The sequence below is a fragment of the Alosa alosa genome, chromosome 23 (genome assembly GCF_017589495.1).
Source record: "Alosa alosa isolate M-15738 ecotype Scorff River chromosome 23, AALO_Geno_1.1, whole genome shotgun sequence".
In the NCBI taxonomy this organism is placed as follows: Eukaryota; Metazoa; Chordata; class Actinopteri; order Clupeiformes; family Clupeidae; genus Alosa; species Alosa alosa.
The window spans coordinates 25480823-25505149 of record NC_063211.1 but is presented as its reverse complement, the minus strand read 5'-3'; the positions used below and the strand labels follow the sequence as shown (position 1 = coordinate 25505149).

The window sequence follows — 24327 nt, the reverse complement described above, 5'->3', positions numbered from 1 at the left end:
TTTTAGCATACCCAGAGAACACACAGAAGGCTCCCCTTTGATTTCAAAGATGATGGAGAATGCAATCTACAATGCGTGTCTATTAGTTTTTATCCATCCATAGATTTTTAGGAATTTATTAAAGCAATACTTATCTACAAATCATAAATCATCCTCCTGTCTTACAGCGCAGAGCTATTTTATTATTATAACTCTGAATTATGCAGGTCAAAATGATGGCCTTTAATGGCACTTTTGACACAATTTAGCCTCTCAGACTTAAGGGATAAAAAGTTGAACTTTCAAAGTTGGAGAGTGGAACTTTCAAAGTTGGAGAGGAAAGTTAATGTAGGTAGTTATACATTTTGACACAAAAGATCCCAATAGCCCTTTCCTAATACAAGCCATATGCTGTGCAAACACTAGTGTACTGTGAAAAACAGAATGTAAGTATACATCTTCAGTTCTACTGTATTTCATTTGGATACCTGATGGAACAAATCCTGAATTCTACAATTCATCAGCATCAGCATCCCTTATGACATCACTGGTTGGAATGTTCAGAGTGTTCTACTTTGCAATACACCATCAGCTTGTCACTTTGTGACTTTACCAAGAGACAACATTGATGAGCGTTTTCTCCCTGCCATTAATACTATATTGCATTGATTTCCTTGTTTAAATCACTATTTTATATTTTAACTTGTGATTCGGTAATTGGGAGAGGAATCCAGGGTTGACCTGAGGATGGATTCTCCTGGATGTTTTATGGCTGCCCTGAGGGCTACCTTTGCCAGCATCAGGCGCAGGATCCAAGAAAGAGGAGTGAGGCAAAGACAGAGAAACTACCGAGTTAGTAAGATCCAGACTATTGAAAAGGTGGAGCAGAAGAGAGACAGGAGATTGAATAAGAGAGTGACACCAGAAGTGCTCCAGCCTAGCGCTCACACCCCAAAGAGAGACCCGAGAAGAGCCCGACTTGTGGCCTCGGGATGGAGACCAAGGCAGGAAAATGGAGAGGCGTTGAAGAGCCAAGCTCAGGAGAAAATGGACACCACTCTCCAGGCTTTTCAGGGGAGACGCAAGCCACTGAGGGTCCAGAGAAGAGCACCACAGGTGCAGGTCAAGAACCGTGGAGACACAAATGTCAATCCCCTGAGTAAGACACATATCATGTAAATAGAATATTGTGTATTATGCAGTAGTGTTATTCATGAATGTTATCAAGATGTTTTAACTCTTAATCAATGGCTGATCATATTTTCAATTCTCTTTTAGGCTGCATAGCCCTGGCTGGTAAAAAGGCCTGTAGCCAGAGATGGCAGGACGTGGTCCTGGAAGGCATACTAGTCAGCCAGGACAACATCGGGAAGAGTGAGTGATTTAGAGAGCAATACACTACACATTTTAAACCATAACCTATGACTGATCATAACCTATTAATGTTATCATCTTTCCTGTAGGCTGTGTACCCCTAAATGGAAAGAAGGCCTGTAGCCAGAGATGGCAAGCCATGGTCTTGGAAAACCTGAGGCTGGCTGGACAAGAGGAACTTCCTGTCCCTCTGGATACCAGTAAGTTTAGAATACAGATTTGACAAAGAATGGTGGCTAGAAAAACTGATTTGGAGGATTTGTGGCATATGAAAGAGTTTGGGGTATCTGTCAAGATGTGTCAGTAGTTTGTGTGGAGAATCTTTAAAAATATGCTGCATGTACATCAGAATCTATGTATATTTTCACAGTTACGGAAGCATGAAGAGTAAAGCATTGCCCTGTACTAAACTGTATTTGGCCATTTGATTTGATAGGCACTGACTCCACCAGCAGTGTTCTAGGTGAAGGCGGAAATGATCACCAAACGGAGGAAGTGAAAGCTGAAGACCAGGAGCAGCCAGGGGCCCGTGGGGGGGATTTGCTTGACCAAGCGGAGACGCACAGGGACACCTTCAGCCCCAGTGAGTCAAACAAAATTATCATCATAAGACTAATCTCTCTCTGAAAGATCTCACTCGTGTAATAATAGCTGTGAGAAAGCCACAGATTGCCCTAATTAACGCAGCGCACAGTGTTTGGCCCTAACGGAGTCCTACTCTGTTTCTGTGCGGTCACCAGCATAAAAAAGGTCCTTGTACTCCACATACTTGGCGAATTAAAGATTGAGATTGTGATAGACCCTCTTGTAAATGTTACAGGGTGGCTGGAGCCGATCTGGCTGGGTCCGGAGTGGGCCAAGAGAAAGATGCCTCTCTTCAGCGCTGTGGGCCAATGAGCGACAGCACCAGTGATGTACTCCAGCTATGAGGACATGGGTGAGTCAACAACGCAACTTACTGCAGCAATAAAGAAAGTGGACATCTACGTCTTACAATTAAACATGCAACCATCACAAATTCAGATACAGTATGTGCAGTGTTCAAACTACAAGTCAAATACATTGAATTAATCTCTTATATTCTTCTGTGTTATGGCACAGGATATAATGCAGGTGATGGCACTGGACAGCTACAGTATTTCCATACACAACACTGGAGGACTGCAGTGAAGGAGGCTACTGCTTCTTCTATTCCAATTTCACTTTCTTTTAAATTTTGATATTGAATAAAAACGGTGTGTGGAATGAACATAAAGGACTAAAGTCATACTTTTAATACAAATATTACTTAGTATAGTTTATTTTTCTTACATTTTTATTTTAGTATTAATGAAGTATTTCAATGACATTCAAGCAAACATTATTTCTATGGATAGTCAAAGAATGGCTGAATCTGTATAAGATAGATGTGTCAATTAACCCTGTTTCCAACTTGCCCAAGTTACTTTAGGGTATAATTTAGCAGACACGGGAAGGCAGTGCTCCCTCCATCAGTTTTAGAGGCCATGGTGAAAGAGTAGCTAGTGTCGCTCACTACCAGGGTAAAAAGCAAGCCTGAACTTACGAAATTTGAGGCCATTGTATAAAATTATCCATTTACAAGTCTTTAAACAGCCTGGCCCATGCCTGAATGCACAGTGCCTGAGAACTTTAAGCCCTGCATTACAAACCTGACAATACTGCATACTGTATATCAGATATCATATATCAATATCTCAAATCATACACATCTAGTGCTAATGCCAGATCTCATCCCACTGAACACTTGACTTCCTGCACCATTTCAGTTCATTTATGGGCAGACGCTGAAATCTGACCTGAAATAAGAGCCGGCAGACAGGTTTAGATGAGAGGTAGGTTTTAATTGGACATTTTTTTTTCTTTTTGTAGCCCCTGACGTTTAGACCCAGCCCATAGCCATTTAGAGTGGGAGCTTTGCATAATAGATCTCTCAGAGTGAGAGCGCACAGCTACAGCGTCTGATAATCACACCACCCATCTGCTGCGCAGCACAGTAGCGTAGCGTAGCGTAGCTCTCCGCCTCTGCTGTCAGGCTTGTTCATTATGAAGAAGAAGAGAGGAAGAAAAATAACACCCAACTGTTGCAGTTGCACACACATGAAAGGGGGAAAAGATGCTCTTTAACACCTCAACTCACTGGCTTGATCACGCAAGTGATGGTGTTTAGATAGATGGAAAAAGAGGGGACACTTTGGTTAGGTACACAATACTAACAGATGTCCATGATCTACCATGATTTCTAGCTTCGAATCAAGTCAATAAAATAATAGAATAACTTAGTGTTGACCAATCAAATCAACAGAGAGCACGAGTCTTAATAGTGTTGGGCAGGTCATCGGATTAGTCAAAATACAATCATTACCATGATTTTAAATTCCACAGTGAAATGAATTCATATGATGTACAGTGAAGCATAGTGCTCCCTGATGTAGCAAGAGGCAGAGGCTGTAAAAATCAACCAAATTCTCAAATACTCTGTGCAGAGTTAATTTCCTATATACATAATTACACAAAATATACACACTTGCGTCTCTACACACAGGTGATTGAGTTCATGTTGACCTGCGACAGCTGTTCATCTGAGAAAACACAAGACTTTCAATTTCTTCAAAAAGGACAAAAAATATCAACATACCACCAGCTTCATTACAATGTTCTCCAAAAAGCTTCTTCTGTAAATGTCCGTTTTTGTACTAATAAAAGAAAATAAATCAGTCTTTAAACGGATGCATCAGTATCCAATCTACCACTATATTAGCTGGGTGTCTGAGACAATGAGCCGAGAATGAGCAGTTTGCACGGCAGAGAGAGAGTGAGAGAGAGAGAGAGAGAGACAGATGACGTAAGACAACACAAGCCCTGAGACAGTGCTTTCTCAGTTCCCCCCTCGTCTCCCCTCGGCTTGGACTCTCCCTCCAGCATCCAGTAGGTGGCAACAGTGAGCGCAGCCTGGTCTTTGGCGGAGGCAGAGGCTCCGTGTCCCAGCAGGGCTTCTCCATGGGCCTCCGTCTCTCGGCAGGTTTAAAAATCTCACTTGAGGCTGCTCCTCGCTTCCCCTTACCTCAGTGTCCTCCACTGGACAGAGGGCCCGTCACGTCTCCTTTTTCCACTTCTCTGTGTCCGCTCTTCCACTCATTCTTCCTTCTTTCCCTTCCTTACCCAGAGTCCCTCAGTGCTGGAGCAGGAAGTTGGTTGCCATGTTGATGTCGTTGTTGGATGCTCGCAAGGCCTCCTGGGCGTCCACCCTGGAGAAGCCCATCTCCATTAACCTGGCAACCTGTGAACACACACACACATTCAGAAATAAGTCACATATAATCAATGGGTAATACATTCATATATAAACATAACACATAATATTTAGAATCAGCACACATACAATGCAAACAGAAATAAACATCCACAGATGCAACAAACACGCATAAAAGCACAAACACCTTCAGGAATGAAAACAATTCATGTATAATTATCTCATTTAGACATCTTTCAGTGCGCTTGAGACCACACCTGTGTCCTTGTTCTCTGTGAACTCACCTGTTCCTCAGCGACAGGGCTGTTCTCAGGGGGAGGGGAGGGCCCGGGACGTCTGGCCTGGGCGACGGCAACAGCGGGAGTGGCATTGCGCCCTCTCTGCCGGAGTGTGGGGAAGAGCCAGCCCCAGTTGAGCAGACCAGCCTGTGGGGCAGAACACAAACATCACGCTGGACATCAGTCAAGGCTCCAGTAGTGTCTAAGCGCTGTGTCTAACTGAAACAGGTTCATCACATTATATGCAAGTCTGCTTTTTTGCAATTAATATCCACTATTAAGGCTAATGCCCACTGGTGACGATATTCGCATCTATGGATCTCACACTCGAAGAGATTTTCTAAACTTTGGCGTGGACGCCCGTCAGATGCTGCCAGCAGCGTTGATCCGCTAAAAGTAATGGAGTTCTAAACTTTGGCGTTACTTGACGGTTGATGCGTGTCGGACGCCACCAGTGGAATTTGGACTATACATTTGTTTCTTCATTTCATTATGCCAGTGGTTCTCAAAGTGTGGCAGGCCCCCTAGTGGGGAATGGAGACATGACAGGTGGGGCACCACAAGAAGGAAGGAGGAAAATGTGTCTTTTTGTGCCTATCTTTATTCATGCCTTTCCTTTTTTGACAAGGAAGATTACACATTGAAAACTAAACAGTAACACATTATAGGAGTCATAAACAGGCCTACATACATGTACATTAAAACATCATCAGATCCAGGGGACTGAGACGCGAAATGTGACAATAATATTTCAACGTTACCATTATGCTGCGTGATTGGGTCAGGTGTGGCTCAAAAATTCCCTACCTCCAAAGTGGGGAATGACTGCAAACATTTGAGAACCACTGCACTATGCCAATTATGGTTAGGTAATATTATTTAATGAATCATTTCAAACACCATGGGACTACAGAGCAATCTGAAGTCAGATTAATGATGAGCCTACAGATATACAGCGGTTGACTAAACCTTGACATTATCATTATCAGAAGTCACCCCATTTACCCTGAAAAGCTAGAGGGAAACTGAGAAACAGATGGCCTTCCATAACGTGACGTGTTCAAGGTGATGATAACAGCATTTCCAGTACTAGACATCATTAGACTTACACCAGCTTCTTCTAATAGCTAGCTTCTCAAAGGACAAATAAAAAAATGTCAACTAAACTCCAAATCCAATAACCAACCAATCAGCTGCCCGCTCCAAAGCCAACACCAAACAGGACATTGTGCCTAATCCACAGAAGTGATTAGAAATGTACACATTTTCTGTGAAGAACCCACAAAAAAATTCAAGTGAAAACATAATGGAGATGAGATATGGTAGCAGACTCGCTGACATTCATAACACTAAAAAAGCCCATCACATTCAGTTATTTAAAAAGAATAGCATCATTTCAACTGTGTGTCATATTTCTTACAAGGAGATGATGGCAACTGACCTGTAAAGGTTTAGGCAATGTCTTAAAACCCTTGTGAAAGGTTTTTCCAAAATGTTGCAGACATTTTAATCATTGTGAATGATAAACTGATATCATCTGAAGATGTAACCTATTTTAAGAATCCAACTGATTCTGCAAAACAACAAATTGAGGTGGCGAAACGCCCCAACAGCTTATTTCATGCAACGATGACGTTATAAAAAAAAAAGTGGGTTCACATGTACTGAATTTACTGGGAGTCCTAGTGTTAATTTTGTCACCTATTTTTAATTTAGTCTTAGTCTTGTGACGAAATGTCTTTTTTAGTCTTTGTCATATTTAGTCATTCAAATATCATTTTTGTTAGTCAAGTTTTAGTCGACTAAAAGTCTCGTCATTTTAGTCTAGTTTTAGTCAAAAAGAAAACTAAAGGTATCTTAGTCTTAGTCAGTTTTAGTCAACACATTTTAGTCTTTTTTTTTTACAAATTATTTCTGATTACCATTTGAGTCAAATAGTGTTTCACACATCTCAATTTTCCAACAATATTGTGTGTCCACAGGGCTACTCGTCTGTTATAATTACTCATTCTGATTTATACAGTTATAGCTCGGCTGGGATTTGACCATAGACAGTAAAAGATTTGACTGGACCACTGTCATATTCTCAGTAGACCAGTGTTTCTCAAAGTGTTGTCCGTGGATCACTGGTGGTCCAAGTAGCTATCCCAAGTAGTCCATGAGCAGGCGTGGTAAAATATAATATAGATGAGTTGTTTGCAATATTGAACCAACTTGTATGTAAAAACAGTTCTGCAACACTGTCTATGTAAGATATGCCAGTTTAAATCATACAGTATGAATCCACACAATAAGCAAAGTGGTTCAGTGAGTAGGCCTATTGTGTAGACTAATTATAGGCTACTGTTGAAGTAGGTCTAATCTTTTTTTTTTTTAGCTAGGGTTAGTTTAGTGGTCCTGAAACTGAAAAAAGTTTGAGAAACACTGTAGGCCAAAGTATTAATGTTTTACTCCGCCTTGCTAGATGGCGATATATAAACAAAAAACACAACACATTCCCCCAATCAGACTCTCCATCTTAGCCATAGCTAACCTGCTAGCGAACTTTCTATATTAGCTTACTTGCTAGCAAACTTTGCATCATCAGTCTAACTAGTTAAATAATTGACATTACATGATAAACATTTTCGTATGGACATTCTGGGGGATGTTAATTTGTGTGAGAGAACCTTCAACTTCTGGGTATGTAGCATTGTGGCATAAAGCTTATAGTTAGCTTGCTAACTCTTGCAGAAATCTCCAGTGTTCTTATTCCATGTAGTTTTGTGTTGCAGCCACAGGGTTGCAGCAACAGCACGAGACTAGCCTACAGGAAAGCTGTTAGCGATGAACTCATTCGAATATTTTGAAAACATAACAGCTAGATGTTCTGTCTTCTCATTTTGTAGACGAAAATGAAGAGAGATTTTATCTTAGTTTTTATTTCATGCAAAACATTTTAGTCTAGGCTTTTTTCGGCCAACAATAATGCATCTTAAGATAGTCTTAGTCAGTGTTTCAGGACAATACTGCCGTCTCGTCCATCGCCTCGCCTTAGTCATGAAAAAAAAAAGGTTGTTGATGAACATATTTCCTCTCGCCTCGCCTGACCTAAATTAACACTAACTGGGACATGACTCTATTCATGGCACCGCATTCTAAATCAGCTACCAATATGGCCTCCCTCCTGTTGACGGATGAGACTGGCTGCTATTTCATCATCTAAAAGATAAGCATTCTCTTCTGTTGCTCTGTGTCTGACTGCAGTGTTGTTCATGATGAATCAGGAATTTGAGTCTTCTGTCAGCGTTCAGTTCCTCTAGTTTCTCTTGAGAAAGCGAAGGCTCTGTTGTGCAAGAAAAGTTTACATAATTATTATATAATGTTGTGAAATGAGAATCTCAAAATGGTGATGGCTTTACTGTTTGGTGCAGCTCCAGGCATGTGAAAGTGAGGCAAAGTAGTTTTCCCTGACTGGTCAAGTACGTCACTGATGAGCTATTGATCAATCAGTATAAAAAAAAATGCTCCACAATGCTAAAAACATCTACAACCCCAATTCCAAAAAAGTTAGGACGTTCGGTATGTAAAGAAAAACAGAATGTGATCATCTGGATATCTCCAACCCTAACCCATATACAGTATAGCAGCAAATAGGACAGACAACATATTAAATGTTGACAATGACAGGATTTGGGGACATCATCTACAGTACTAGCCTGGGAATACCCATACGAACCTTTAGCAAATTTGGGATTTGCTCTGCAAATGCAATCGCTAGTCCGGCATGGATGTGTATTTCTTTGGAATTGAATAAACAACTGCATTTCCTTCGTGTAGCCACTTGGGCCACAGCCCCCCCCCCCCCAACCACCACACAGATAAGGGTACAGACCTGGTACAGACCTAGTTCAGCCTTGTTGTGTTGTTGGCCTCTATGGCTGGGAAATAATGACACAGAGGTGGTGTCTTTTAAAGATAGGTTGGGACTGATTACTGATGGAAGAACTGCACCAATGAGTTTCACACAACTTCATTAGAGATTCAGAATTATGCAAATAATTTGTCAGCTGTGAATATTACAAAAATATGAGATATTCTCCTTCCGGAAGGAAGTCTGTGTCTCTTTTGTGAGATGTATGCCAGCTCATTTGCAAAAGGGTGTTCAATATGTGTCAAACCAATGAAAAATGCTGACACATTTGCTATCTATCAAGTCTGTCTTAGAAACACTGTACACTTCAAATAAGAAACTTGAACACTACATGTTATCTATGACACTAATGCAGTTCTGCACATGCTGTACTGAAGCCTCAGAGTAACTGAGGTGATTTTATATCAACACTTTAACTAACTAACTAACATTACTATTTATGTAATGTAACCCTAAAATACTAAACCATGAAGGCAAGATGAATGCCTCGAACAAGACAGCTGTGACACCAACAGGAGGCTATTGGGTTGAAGTGACAGCAGGGTTATACTGCAACATGTGATACTCTGGGGTATTCAATTGCTGTCTAGGACACAAGAGCACAGAGGAAACACCTTGTAATGGTACTACTCGTGGATCAACAGAACCATGAATGTCGCTTACTGTTTGCCATGGCAACACAACAAACACACATGCACACACATGAACACACGACCACACATGAACACACACACATGAACACACAAATACACATGAACACACGCACTTCACCTCAAACCATCCAGTGGGCTTTTTGAAGTTTTGAGAAGCTACAGTCCTGCGTGAGTCAAACCTGATGTGTGTATGTCTGAGTTTGTGTAGGTGTCAGGCTGTGGTTGTTTGTGGTTTCCTTCTCAGGCTCAAGAAAGCACACTCGCTTGTTGTCAGTCTGTGAGCACGTCTACACAAAACCAACGAGTGTATTTTCTCTTACAGCTTTCACCGGTAAAGAAAAAACCTGCGTGCACACACAGAGGTGAAAAGGGCTAAAAGTGCTGTAATGCATATGCCAGACCAGTCGATGGCGCCGGGCCGTGCAGAGGCTTCACATAGGCCTAATTCGTGTAGAAGACAAAACATTGTTGAAACAGTTTGTTAAGCAGTCGGATGAAATAAGGAGACTACAGACAATTCGGTTTTCAACTGTTAAACTAATAAAGTTCATTTTTTAGGTATGTGACTGCTATGTGGAATTTCAAATGCTTAGGCTAGCCTATTGCATTAGGTCTGAGCACCACTGGAGAAAACATTAAAGCTGCAGTTGGCAAGATTTTTTTGACCATATTCACTGAAACAGACACTATGCTCTGCCAGAACAACATAAATCAGCCGGTTTTAGAAAAAAAAAACCACTTTTACCTCCACCTAGAGCCTGTTATTTGTTTTGCAAAAATCCACAGCTCCCGGTTCTTCTGGTCCAATCAGAGCAGGGCTGTGTGAGATCTGACTGTTAAGCACAGTCTGGTGCACACTGACGAGCACACTCGAGAGGGGTGCTCGGTGGTAGTGGGGGAGGGGCATGGGAGTTGTAAACATTCAAAATTTTAGCTAAGTCACCTCAATCTGTCAGACTTGCCAACTGCAGCTTTACTGCACGTCAGGTTGTAGTAAGCTAATGTTTAACTAAGTTATGCTAATGGTGTGCTTCTGATACATTGTGCACATGAATCATGAAGGGGCAAAGAAAAACACATTTTAATATGATAAACAAATGGTTAGGTTTGTTCTGACAAGCAGCATGTAAGGTCAGAGTTTAGGGGTGGGGCTATGTCGTCATAAAATTGCCGGCTGTGCTGTCTATACGCGTCTACATGGCAAAAGTTATCCGGTGGTTTAAAAAAATCCCACTTCGGAACCCGGTTACAAAAACTACCGGTTACAGTCTCCTAAACTGCCAGCGTTGTGTACACGCAAGGCGTAACCGATAACAAAAATTCACCGGTTTCAAAATAACCAGCGTCGTGTAGACGGCCCTTTTGTGTGTGTGTGTGTGTGTGTGTGTGTGTGTGTGTGTGTGTGTGTGTGTGTGTGTGTGTGTGTGCGCCAAACCTTATAGAGATCTGGATACACTAAAGGGTTCCTTTCTCAAAAGGGTGGAGGATGGAAAAAAGCTTTCACTACGGAAAAAGCCTTGGGCCTTGGGTAGAACGGTCACAACTCCTACAGCAAGGAGCCAACAGCACCACGGCTCCATTCCCAGGAAGCACACACAGGCGGTTAGATATTGATCCTTTAAGTCGCTAAATAAATCAAATAAAGCATCTGCTGAGTGAATAAATGTTTGTGTTGAGTCACCTGACTGTCATGCCCACCTCTTTAGCCATTTCATCTGGGTGCAGGTTTATTAGTCTATTGGCCTGGCTTCAAGTGGTGGAACTGTTCTGACATCCAGTCGGTGTCAATGCAGCAGCTCACCTGCTTTCTAAAGGTTCATTTACACCAGTGTTTCTTAACTGGTGGGTCAGGACCCAAAACTGTTCTGGGTGGGTCGCGGAGCTTGTGGAAAAAATAAATAAAATAAAATAAATTTAAAATGCTACCTTATCAGATCTAATATTGGACCTGTATTTTAACCGACTTTATTCATAGCCAATGTCAGTCATTACCATGGACATACATGTAGACGATGTTTATGTGACAGGTCATGTTGACATCATTTTAGCGATAAACCCAAGTAGGCTGTGACCCTGAATATTTGAAAAAGGCTAGGATATGGATTCACTTAAATTGAGGACAAAATTGGACAGAAACCCCAGTGTGTGGTCTACAGTGAATTGCTGGCACATGAGAGCATGAAACCATCAAAACTAAAATGCCACGTAGAAACAAGGCACCCTTGTCAAAGTCAAACCTGTCGAGTACTTTGAAAGATGACTGTAGGAGTTGAAGACTTCAGAAATGCAATGCCAAACATTCGCATGTTTCAAACAAGTAGGTGCCTTCCCATGTAGCTCACCATATCCGTTCGCTTGAATGATAAAAAATATATGGGTCACAACCTTATGAACACGGGAAATTGTGGGTCCCAAAGCCACACCAGTTAAGAACCACTGATTTACACCAGAGACGGTGTTCTAAAGGATCTTTGTTTACACCAACGGCAGCACATTTTATACATATTGAGTTAGTTCAAATGAGAGCTATTAGTGCAAACATATTTATCCTTCTTTCTTCCATTCTATTTCTAGTGTGCGAGAGAAGCCAACACATACAAGTGTGAAGTGTTCCTTAACTCCACATCAGGGACGCAGGCAGAGGCCAGTGGTTCCACTCATGTCTTTCTGCAGTTCAGTTAGTAAGAGATGATGCAGTAATGGGATAATAAATCTCTTTCCGGGTCCAACGGCTCAGTTTTCTCCACAGACAGCAAAATAGAAAAAAAAATGTCCACTATTCAGAGTACACTTTAAAAAATGATCATCCTATTACTCACTTGTCTCAACCTAATAAAATACAATTTTGACGGAAGCCTGGACGTAACCCTTGATTGTATTATCTGGCTGCACAGCTACAGTAATTACAGTAATTAAGTTAAGTGATTTTGTTTTACTCTTACTAAAACGGAGGTGAAAAATGAAGGTTTACAAGCGAAAACCGGCTGGCTGATCTAGTAAACTTTTTTTGACGAAAAAGCTGTTGGGCCCGTGATGTCAGACTTAACAACCAAGTAAGATCCCTGGACCTACATTTCCACCTATCCAGGTACCTTCTGAACCACACCCAGCCAAACTGGAGCAATACCAGAATCAGAGCTCTCACCCACCCACCCCCCCCGACCCCCACCCGGCACATTATGTCTTAATGCGGTGCATCTCACCTGGGGCTGTTGGGCATTCCTCCGCACCTGAGCGAGCTGCGAGAGCAGCAGCTGCTGGTCCAGCAGATCCATGCGCTGCTGCCGCTGGACGTCCAGCGTGGCGCCCATGCCCACGGGGGCCTCCTGTGTGGGCTCGCTGCCCTCCAGCAGCGGCTCCAGGAGGAGGGCGCCCACGCGACCCAGCCAGGCGGGCACCTGGAGCAGCCGCTGCATCCACAGGACGTTACAGTGGTACAGCACGCCAGACACCTGTGGGCACACGCGGCACAGAACGGGGGATACTCAGGGGTGGGTTTGGAAAGGATGCACACACCACAAATGTGCTTTCATGGGCTTGTTTAAACAATCAACTAAGAAGAAAAAGAAACAGAATAGGAAGTAAATTAACCAACATGACCATGATGGGGACACTTTGATATTGTAATATACATCAATAATTATCAATAATATTGACTATTGACCATTCCCAAGTTCCTTGCATTAGATGTGTCCTTAGATGTGTCTGCGTAGTAATAATAATAGCAATAATAATAATGATAATAATAATAATAATAATAAGAGTTACTGATGTCCCCAGTAGTAAAGAAAGTTCAGACTAAAAAACACATTGTTCTTGTCCATTCTGAGGTGCATTCAAATATGGCAAATAGGCGAATGTTACAACGTTACAACGTTTTCATTGCAAACTGTTTGATTGAAATGGTAATCCTTAGTTCAGTAGTTTGCTCACTCCAAACTGTTTGATTGAAATGGTAATCCTTAGTTCAGTAGTTTGTTCACAAATAACTACCTCCTCAGACGGGATGTGTCAGTTAGTGCGTGTTTACAACCTTTGGCAGTGAACTCGAAAGCAAATGATACGCTGCCTGAAAATGCTCACCTTTGTTTGCCATTTTGAATTTGAACACACCTCAAACACACAATTAGTCATCTTCATGATGGGTATTGGCATGGCATTGACTGGACAGTGTGTTGTTACCATTACTGGCAACTGTCAAGATGGCACTCAGAATGTTAAATGCCACATCAACTCAGCCACCATGTTGTCATTGTCACACACATATTGAGAACTGTTTGCAACATAATACTGATGGAAACGCTGATATCAAATAATATGACAGGAAAAGGCTTCATCCATTGAAGTGTTACTGTAAGCAGTAGTGGGGCCTCAAATTCCCTTTCATCCAATGTAGTTAAGCAAATCTAAAATCACTGGAGCCTATGGCTTATTGCTTATTACTTACCAGGCCACTGAGAGCGATCACCCACATAAATGAGCTGGATGTGAGCAGCTGTGAGGGGAACAAGTGACAAGAGATGACAGAGTGTGAGAGTGAGAGTGAGTGAGAGAGAGAGAGAGATCACAGGTAAAGATAAACAAATGTAAGCTTCAGTGTGTGTAGAGTGCACATTCACACCCTTCCTCAAAATCCTCAAAATCAGTTTGTGAAACAAACAAACTTAACTTGTTTATCTCGTACAATATACCATAGTTTTTTTCTGTTGGTGTCAATAACAAACACAGTTGTATAACTCCAATAACAAAGTGCTATATATCTATCTAAACTTAAGTGCATCATTATCGAAATGAAAAAAAAAAAAAAAACAGCAGAAAGCAGAAGGAAAACAAATTCTGGTGAGAATTTCCTCTCTAGTAGTGGTCTGTTCATTTGCGTCATGAAAATGACCTGCCTTTTCCATTCTGGTAATCACCTTTTTTCAGTCAAATACAGGACACAAAAGTAAACGACATGAAAGTGAAATGAAGACTTGTGACTGCAAGATGAGCGCAATGCAAATCTCCAGAATCTTCCATCACACCACATGTCAAGTCTTTGACCTTTGGCACACACGTCTTTGATCACATCCACTCTCTAACAGAAAACTGCTCCCACTGCATCAATGAGAGCTGAAGAGACAGCTAACAGGCTAACATGAAGCCAAGCTAAGGTAAGGTAAGCTAAGGTAACTTTATTTGTACCCAAGGGTAGATTTGGTGGCTGGTAAAAATAGTAGGCTGCTTAGACACACATAGCCGACATTAATGACAATGACAGAAAACAGTGACATAACAGTGGCAACAGTGCTCCAGACATAGAAATATGGATAAAAAGTATACAAAAAAATTATTAGTGTCAAAATTCAGGGGATAAAATGCAGAATAAAAGTCATCATAGCAGATATAAGTCAGAATAAATAAATAAATACATTAAGAAGGCTGTGCAGTCAATAAGTTAAATAAGTTAGTGTCTAGTCTAACAATAGCCTAAGTGCTATTTAACGTTCTGAAACTAACTGCAAAATTAACTGATACAAACACAAATTGAGCAATAAAAATACAGCTGTAATACTTAGATTCACACACATCACTGTTGTAATACATTTTTCATTGCTCAAATTTGTGAAGCTTTTGAGGTTCTACTGCACACCATCAGAACCACTGTATTTGGCATATTGTATTGTACAATACAATATCATTATTGTGTTGAACAATCATCTAAAATAAGGCCTTAAAGGGATATTCCACCATTTGGGGAATTACACTCATTTTCCACCTCCCCTTGAGTTAAACAATTGATTTTTACATTTTTCCAGTTCATCCAGCCGTTCAGGCGAAACAATCCAGTAACTAACCAATTTGTCTACTGCAGCTCAACCTTATTGCTGGAAGTAATGCGGGGACTATTTTCAGGTGCTGCATATCATTGTGCTGCTGCGCCCATGGTACGTTCGCAACGTTCCTTGATTATTACGGCGGAATGAGAGTATAGTTCCATGTCAAATCAGCCTAGAAAATGGCCACATTTCATTTTCCGTTAATCTTATTACACTTTGTAACTTGAGAAGAGACAAGTTTTAAATAGGAAAATTACAGGAAATCTTAGTCACTTTTAAGCATGATGCTAGCGGGAGAGATGCTAATGGTCTAATCCGATTCAATGATCTATGCTAAGCTGGAGCTAAAAGTGGTATGACCAGACTCCGAGAATGGCTGGATGAACTGGAGAACTGGAGATGAGTGTAATTCCCAAATGATGGAATATCCTTTTAAAAGAACTCGAAAAATACCAAGATATTCTTCCTGTGTTGGTGTTTAGAGGGATTTTTCCATCAACACTTTTGCCTTATGTTACTCTGTAATAAATGAACAGAGATAGTCATTCTGTTCCGACATCAAGGGCTGTCTTCCAGGACATGGCCTAATCCTAGCCCTAGACTAAAAGACTATTTTAATGAAGATCTCAAAAGCACTTTTGGTCCAGGACTAGGCTTAATCCATTTCCACAACACCAGCCCAACATAGTCAAGTGCATTATTTAGACGGGACCATGTTAAAACAGGTTGTGTGAGTGTAAGCGGACAGCGCTCACCTGAAGGCCCACGATGTAGACGAGGGACTTGTTTGTGACGGAGATCTGGCCCAGCAGCTGGGTGACGGGCACCCGCGGGATGGAGCAGAAGAAAGGCACAAAGAGGGCAAAGACCGGACTCAGACTGAGAAAGGAGGGAAAAGAGGAAGGAGAGGGGGGGTTAACAATTGGGCAAAGAAAGAGGGAGAAAGAGAAATGGGAGAAGAGATGGGGGAGAAAACAGAAATAAGTGGTAAGGACTGAGGATCTTCAAAACTAGCCCAGAGATCAGGAGAGACAGATGGTTAAAGACTGTGACTTTCTAACCTTTTTAATTCAAATTAGGAAAAACCACCACCAAGCATCTGTCCCTGTAGTAACACTGAGTACATCACGCAGGCTGACCACCACTAGACCAGGTACTGATATTGGATCTCTGATAACACACACTTCAACGGTACGCACAGAAACAGCCCTCCCACAACACCTGTGATTACCCTGCTAGATCAACAGTGCCACACCTTAAAGCAACGGTCAAAACCACAACAGCTGGTGGTTTTATTTCCATTTGAAAATTTGGCTCATGTAAATGCACCTTTCTGTGTGTTTCCATCTCTGCTGTTAATGACCATAAAAATGGACATTCACCTAATCAAGGAAGTCTCTTACTGGAATGGTCAAAATGTGCATTAAAAAGCTGGATGGAAACCAAGGTCAGGAAGGAGGAGCGGAAATGCAGCACATCCATACCAGACAGTCAGAAACACACTCATTCAAACCCACAACAGTTTGAGACCCTTTCAGTTATATATTTATATATACCCGGCTGGCATGGAAAACAGATTATTTTAAGGCACATGATGTTGATGACACACTCTTAGGTTAAGGTTAACCAGACCTCATTGTTGGACAGATAAGTGTGCTGCGAAGCCATCCTGCCACCACTCACTCAGAGCCAATCAGAACTTATCTGGATAATATAACTAATCCATATCTGCAAACATTAGCATTACACATCTGGAGAGTCTGTCTGAGCCATTTCTTGGGTGTTGGGGTAGACCAGGAGAACCAGTCCTAAAGCCACCTCAAGCTAGCATGCATCAACTCTGTGCGCATCAAAACTCCCACATGGACAACAGTTGTCATACAAAACAGAAGACAGTTCTCATTTGCATTTGGGGAACTCCATACTAAATGTCACAGCGATGTGGGGTGCAGTTCCCTTTTCACTTGGAGGAACTGCTAAGCAGAGCTAATGTAACGTCAGGCCGATCCCTGAGGTGTGAAGGAAGTTCCTCACCAAAGTGAAAAATATTATACCTGCCCTGAGTCATGGCATGCTTACTGCTGCAGGTCAAATCTCGTTCAAGTCTGCAATGCGTACGTGACTCGGGGCTCTGTGAGCACAGACATCCAGCAGCCCTTATCAGACTCCCACAGGTCAGGGGTTTCTGCAACCCACACACTTTCAAAATGAATATACGAATCCAAACTTTTCTCTTTGAAATGGCAGCTTGTCTGTCTAATGCCTGACAACACACACGTCCACATCATCACTGTAAACAGAGAGGGAGGGAGAAAGGGAGAGAGGGAGGGAGGGAGGGAAAGGCAGTCAGCTAGACGGGGGGGTGCTACAGGAAATGATGTCAAAGGGCTTTGCCGCACCATCAGAAGGCGGCATCTCTTACACTTCTTCATTCTGTTTAGTGACCAACTGTCACAGGAGCATGTGTTTGTGTGAGATCTCAACTACCAAAGTGTTCTCTCTGAATGCCATGTTTCAACACTGAAAAAAATTGCATAGCATACCTACTCCGCCAGTAGGTGAGTACAAGTTCAGGTTAAATGTAATGTTAACGTGTGTGTGTGTATGTATGCGTGTTTAGAATTTATTCACACATTGGTCAGAATGTGCTATGAAATGGCAACACATAGGTCAGAATATGCAGTGAAATGCCTATAAATGTATGTGTGTACAGCTTTTTACGTCTACAATGTTACTTCACAAGTTTGCTTGACTACTTGAAATCAGCAAAACAGGTGCTCATATGTGCACACAATAGCCCCGTTTACATGGACACTTTTAATCTCTTTATAAATGGAATAATGCTCAATCGGAAAAAAAGTGCCGAATGTAAACACAGCCCGATATGAGTTTTCAATTGGATCGAGAGAGGTGGTGTACTCCGTTCTGATAATCCGATCAATTAAAAAATCCACCTGTGTAAACAAGTACTCTAATTGTTGGAGTACATTTTTCCTTTCTGCCCAGGTGTTCCCTATGTAGCAATAATGCACAGTGACGTAAACAAATGAGTTTCCATGGCGGCAACACAACTAGGAGCTTCTAAATGATGCTTGTTCCATGTAAACGCACAAACACCAATCGGTTTATTTAGCGTTCATGTAAACAGTTTGTTTGAAATCTTTAATCATTCTGTTTTTCTCAATCTGATTGAAAAAAAAAGTCCATGTAAATAGCTCCTGATACACTTTAGAATGATTTCAATAATAGCCTATATCACCATACTTTTTATGTTTAAGTGTGTATGTGTGCAGATGCTTATTTCATTATCATTCAAATGATTATTTTCAAAGGTGCAGTCAGGAATTTTACGCAAGCCCATAACATTTTTGGCACATTTCAGCAAACATCTTCTCATGGCCGCTAGCTGCCCATTCTGTGGATACACTGTAAAAAAAAAAAAAGTTTGTTTGTTTCCAGTTTTTTTTTTTTTAACCCAGGTTCGAAAAAAACTGGAAACAAACAAACTGGGGGCAACCTGCCCCCAAAGATAAACGAAACCCTGTGTGGAAATTCTCTGGGAATACTGAAGGTTGGGGTGAGCAATCTCTCTGGTGTGCTTCGTTTGGTCCTTGGTTAAATTATAATGTACGTTTTTTGCACAAAAGCTTCTGCTCAACATAAACACAAACAAACAAATCCCTGACTGTGCCTTTAATAAGCCTTCATAATATAAATAAGCATATACTACCATCCATGACTCTGTAAAGAGAACTGATTAATTAGGTGCAAGGTGAGTCTTCAAACGTTCCTATTTCTCTAACTAAACATGCAGTGTTTGTACTGGTAAATTGAAGAAAGGAAACTATCACCTAGACAAGGCAGAAACCTCACCACTGAAAATAGATGTCACACGCAATCTCCTCCATAAGCTTCTGAGTACATAGTGTACAAACAGAAAAAAAACTTCTTGTAGAGCAACACATGGCACAACATGTGCCTACAACCCATCTAAAACCGCATGCAGCAAGGTGTGAACTCTCTGTCTCTCTCTCTCTCTCAGGGTTTGCACTCTCTGTCTTCAGATCCACGGGGGCCCCTTTCCTGTGTTACACCACACCATGCTGGGAGTGGAGAGGAACGAGAGCAGCGTCACAGACGGCGTGAACTGCACGGGCCTGTACGACCACCGGGGCGTGGCACGCATGCTCATGCCGCTGCACTACACGCTGGTGTTCGCCCTGGGCCTGCTGGGCAACAGCTTGGCACTGCACGTCATCTGGGTGCAGCGGTCCAAGATCAACGCCACCACACTCTACTCGGCCAACCTGGCGGCGTCCGACGTGTTGTTTGCGCTCTCGCTGCCGCTGCGGGCGCTCTACTACGCGCTGGGCTTCCACTGGCCGCTGGGCGAGATTGCGTGCAAGGTCAGCGGCATGCTCTTCTACATCAACACGTACGCCGGCGTCAACTTCATGACGTGCCTGGCGCTGGACCGCATGGTGGCGGTGGTGGGCCCGCGGAGGCTGGCCCGGCTCCGGGAGGTGGCCACCGTGCGCTGGGTGTGCCTGGGCGTCTGGCTGCTGGTGGCTGTCCAGACGCTCCCCTTGCTGGCCATGCAAATGACCCGCACCGAGGCCGACGGCAGCGTCTCCTGCATGGAGTACCCGATCCTGGAGGCGTCCGTGGGCAAGACACTGCCCCACACACTCATAGGCGCCGTTGCCATGGGCTACGGGGTGCCCGTGATCACTATCCTGGTGTGCTACTCGGTGCTGTGGCACAAGCTCCACAGCGTCACCCGCGTCAACCAGCTAAGTGTGCGCTCGGGACGCAGCCAGAAGGCCATGGGCGTGACGGCAGGGGTAGTGCTGGTCTTCCTTGTCTGCTTCACACCATACCACGTGAACTTGCTCCAGTACATGATCCGGAAGCTTCTGTACCGGCCCAGCTGCGATGAGCTGCGCTCTTTCCAGGTGTCGCTGCACGTCACCGTCTGCCTGATGAACTTCAACTCCTGCCTGGATCCCTTCGTCTACTTCTTCGCCTGCCAGGGCTACAAGCGCAAGGTGCTAACATTGTTCAAGAAAAAGGCCCTCCTCTCTAAAAGCATATACTCCTCCCCCGAGAGCTCCGGCTCCAATGTGAACCGCTACAGTCTCCGTATGCGCCTCAACAGTGTCAGGGACAAGGACAAGGACGAGTCACTGTGATGGCCAGAGGACTCAAGCTGGGTCCCAACCAAAACAGCCTGGAGTATTTCGGATTCGTTTTATCTGATGACACTTGTTTTCTTTACTGATGCTGATTGTTTAGGATATGCAGCATAAATCCATTTTTATGGTACAGAACTGACTGAACACAGGACAATAATTTGCCAGTGACAGCAAATGCTCCACCATATTTGGACACAGATCCAACATTCTTTGTAAGGCAGAGTAAAAGCTAGAGCGTAAAAGCGCTAAGAGAATTGACTGCATTTTCTTATTTGTGTATTTCCATTGAAAATTTCTATTAAAGATTAGACATGAATCTATGAAAGCAAGCTCACGGAGTCTATAAGGAAAAAAGGACCCGCTGTCATAGACATTTTTCATCTCAAATGTCAACACAAAAGCTGAAATCTGATAAGAGCTGCTGCAAAAAGTAATAGACGATAAAAGTACATGTGGTTTCAATGCATTTGAGGCAAACAAAGTTTCCTTTAGTTTGCATTTGTCAGATCTCCAATTTTTTTTTAATATAAAGTCAACAGAGTGAATGCAAGTGAAAGCATGCTCAAATGATCACCCTGCTGGGAAAGGTTGTGAGATAGTGAGATTGCATTACTTGAGAAGACAAAAAGATATCTGCACACTATCTTGTATGCTCCCAGTTTAAGGTTACAACATTTCGACTACTGAGGTCTTCGTCAGGTATCCTACAGGTATATTACTTGGAAAGACGTCATATTAAGTTAGCGTATACTTAATAAATAAATGACTTGGTCGAGAGACTGCAGAATTAGCTTTTGCCATGCCAAAGTCAAAGGGAAAGGTCGCCAAGTAAATGACAGATAATGTTCACAGGAAAACATTGAAATGATACTTCCTCTAAACAGATTGCACAAATGAGCCTTGCCTACAGAGACCTGCAGATGGTCAACAGTCTCCCCTTTCATGATTTCAGCTGATATTTTTCATATTTAATTTAAAACAATCAGGATGTGGTTAAGATACATTCATACCCAACACTACAAAGCCACCTTCGGCTTGAGTTTAATGGCCTGACCACACACACTGAGAAGTGAGCTCACTGGCCTCACATCAAGATGCCTCCGTTGCACAACAGTTTACCTTCTCATGTGGTAAACAAGCAAGAACACTAGTTCCAACACTGAGAATAGCAAGTAAAACCACACCACTACACAGAACACACTCTAACATTATAAAGGTTGTATCAGCGATTTCAGGCCCAAAAAAGGCTCAAACATAAATGATCACATTCATCTAATCTTTCCTAACGATCCGCTAGCTGTCTGCCCCATAAGCAGGCCGTCAAAAAACGCGTCTCTGTAGGCACCCTAGGCTCCGAGATCTGTACACAAAAACAATTGCTACCAACTATTTACAGTACTATATTGCTATTGGCAACCCACTCAAAAGCAAAATAAAGTGTTTCAACCAATAACCAATGAGATGCGCGTTTAGGAGAGTTTAAATTGCAGCGAACTAGCTCTCTGTTTTGTTTGAACATCAACAGAAGTGACGTATCCCCGCTATCGCTGATACAACCTTTAAAGTTTCATGACTTTTAAGTTGGACAGAAAAGTTTAACTCGCCATCACACATAACTTAAGGCCATCACACATGTGCTTGACAGACAAATGATTATCCATCAAACAAAGTCATTACTGTGACATTCTGCAGAAAATGACCCATTATAGACAGTTGTTGTCTATAATGTATAATTCGAATTACAATGTATATGTCTATAATTGTATAGTAAACTGTTTTAGTGCATCGGAGGCTTCATTCAATGCATTAGTGCTAACAATTCTCACACACACAGAGGGACAGACACACGGACGGACAGAGAAGCCCCAAGATAGAGAGAGAGGACAGAAGAGAGAGAGAGGAAAAAAGAGAGGGGAGAGAGAGAGAGAGAGAGAGAGAGAGACTTACAGACCCGCGGGCAGCATCTCCACCTGCATCTCAAACAGGAAATGAAGGGCTTCAGCCAACAGGATGTCCACAGCAGCACCGAGAGCCCACGTCCCCAACAGAAAGGACTGCAGCCAGAAGCAAACTCCAGTTACTACAACAGCAACTAGCGACTACTGACCAGGTCAAACACCACATGATGGTCCAAATGACCAGGCCAATGACTACATGTCATTTATAACATGGTGTAACATGATTTCACCAGTAACATACATAACTAACAAGATATTGTACTAGGGCTACTCATTTTCAACTGATAATGAACTATACTTCTGCATGTGGAATGACTAAACCATGACCTTTAATAAAGGCATAACATCCGTGGGTTCTATGAAAGAGCCCTAGAGAATGAAAACATAATTTACCACAACTTACCGCAAACTTGCGTGAGCCAAACCTCCTCTCGAAGATGCGAAAGTTGTAGATAAGCAACCCACTGCAGAACGTGTCCTTTAGGTCCAAGCAGATTATTCTTCCACTGAGCAACCTCCAGATCTGAGACAAAATAGAGATGGAAAACAGAGTAAGAGTTATTTATCTCGGGCATCACCCACGCCTGACACTGCCAGTATCCTCATTCTAGTCCAGATGTTACCCGTTATCTTACCCAGGTTTGTCACTAAACACCATCCTTGGCCTAACCCCCAGGCTGAGGCCTACCTACCTGATATTCTTCCTTCACTGCTTGTAGGTTGTACTCAAACAGGCTTTGATACTGGGGCAGGAGCAGTGTAAGCAGCACCGTCAGGGCAGTGGGGACCAGCAGCAGGCTTTTCGAGAGAGGGGCTTTATCTGTGGTAAATCAGAACCACACACATGACATCAACACATAATATGTGGTGATAAGTGGTAGGTTAGGCTACTTGTTCATTTTTGTACAAGAACGGGGTTCTGTACAAGAACGGGGTGTGTTGTGTTACAATATAATATAATGAGTTACAATCCCTGCAACAAGCAGATTGTACGGAGTTAGCCTATAGGCTACTGGTAGCGCTAGGCTAACACTAACAAGCTAACTTATTTGAGAAACAGTGATTGTTGTTACGATATCTGACATTCACAGAGGGCCAACTAATGCTGGACAACAATATTTTGGAAAAACAACGACTGTTGACATGAGTCTAGACTGAAATCGTTTGAGCTACAACAGCTTGTCACTTTACGCCCACGAACCGCAAGAATTACAGATTGCATCGCTTCTAACGTTATGTCTCTCACTGGGTTGAAATGTAACGCTCACATGCAACATAGACATACATGGTTTTAACTTCACTTCCGCGAAAACAACAGGAACGAATGAATAGGCTACAATGCAATGCGAACAAATGAATGACAATGCAAAGCCGAAGCATGACAGTGGAAATGGCAATAGGGTCCATGTCAAGAAAGGTGGAAGGTGGACAGCCTACTTACACATTCCCCTCGACCCAGTGGTCGTGAACATATTGCCAACGAACACTACAGAAAAAAAAGAAAGGATGCGAAACGGACAAGAAGGCACAGGGTACTAACGTAAAACTTAAAACAAAAGTTAAAGAAGGTACCCAGTAAGGGAAAGGAAAGGGGAAAGGGTACCGTGAACGGAAGCTGTGGAGGATCAAAATTAATTCATGCGCTGAAGTCATCTGGTGGTGACTGCAACGAAATTCGCGTTTGTGTTTGGCTGACTGGATGAGCTTTACGGCTGTAATAGGGCTAACCTACATTTTCTAACGCTGTCATTTGTAAATAAGTTAGCGCTGACTTCACAGATTAGACTTCTTGGAATTGGACTGCTTGTCTTGAGAGGGATGGACAAATAAAAACCTAGGCCTAAATGATAAGAATTAGGCTATTAAATGATATGAATTACACATAAA

General features: G+C 42.4%; 3 protein-coding genes across 3 annotated transcripts; 2 read left to right on the top strand and 1 right to left on the bottom strand.

The window, feature by feature from the left end:
• Positions 1-519: 519 nt before the first annotated feature.
• On the top strand, positions 520-2585 carry LOC125288763. The gene is made up of 6 exons (XM_048235385.1): positions 520-1138; positions 1258-1353; positions 1443-1553; positions 1790-1936; positions 2174-2290; positions 2455-2585. Exons 1-5 carry the CDS (start codon positions 727-729, stop codon positions 2248-2250), a joined length of 843 nt encoding a protein of 280 aa, XP_048091342.1. The 5' UTR covers positions 520-726; the 3' UTR covers positions 2251-2290; positions 2455-2585.
• Positions 2586-3194: 609 nt separating this feature from the next.
• Positions 3195-24069, bottom strand: ubac2 (UBA domain containing 2). Its single transcript, XM_048235230.1, has 9 exons — positions 23882-24069; positions 23133-23260; positions 22844-22963; positions 22430-22536; positions 16043-16166; positions 13916-13963; positions 12672-12920; positions 4909-5049; positions 3195-4651 (listed from the first exon to the last, which is right to left on the bottom strand). Exons 1-9 carry the CDS (start codon positions 23910-23912, stop codon positions 4544-4546), a joined length of 1056 nt encoding a protein of 351 aa, XP_048091187.1. The 5' UTR covers positions 23913-24069; the 3' UTR covers positions 3195-4543.
• On the top strand, positions 17742-20976 carry gpr183b (G protein-coupled receptor 183b). Its single transcript, XM_048235229.1, has 2 exons — positions 17742-17845; positions 19352-20976. The coding sequence occupies exon 2, from the start codon at positions 19388-19390 to the stop codon at positions 20477-20479; it is 1092 nt and encodes a 363-aa protein (XP_048091186.1). The 5' UTR covers positions 17742-17845; positions 19352-19387; the 3' UTR covers positions 20480-20976.
• Positions 24070-24327: the final 258 nt, after the last annotated feature.

Excerpts from the sequence above, each read along its gene's own strand:
- LOC125288763 (XM_048235385.1), top strand. The coding sequence starts at position 727 with ATGGATTCTCCTGGATGTTTTATGGCTGCCCTGAGGGCTACCTTTGCC. Across the intron at positions 1,139-1,257 it reads CACAAATGTCAATCCCCTGA|GCTGCATAGCCCTGGCTGGT; the intron begins GTAAGACACATA and ends ATTCTCTTTTAG. Across the intron at positions 1,354-1,442 it reads CCAGGACAACATCGGGAAGA|GCTGTGTACCCCTAAATGGA; the intron begins GTGAGTGATTTA and ends TCTTTCCTGTAG.
- gpr183b (XM_048235229.1), top strand. The coding sequence starts at position 19,388 with ATGCTGGGAGTGGAGAGGAACGAGAGCAGCGTCACAGACGGCGTGAAC.
- ubac2 (XM_048235230.1), bottom strand. The coding sequence starts at position 23,912 with ATGTTCACGACCACTGGGTCGAGGGGAATGT. Across the intron at positions 16,167-22,429 it reads GAGATGCTGCCCGCGGGTCT|TCTGAGTCCGGTCTTTGCCC; the intron begins GTAAGTCTCTCT and ends CTCCTTTCTCAG. Across the intron at positions 12,921-13,915 it reads TGATCGCTCTCAGTGGCCTG|GTGTCTGGCGTGCTGTACCA; the intron begins GTAAGTAATAAG and ends GTGTGCCCACAG.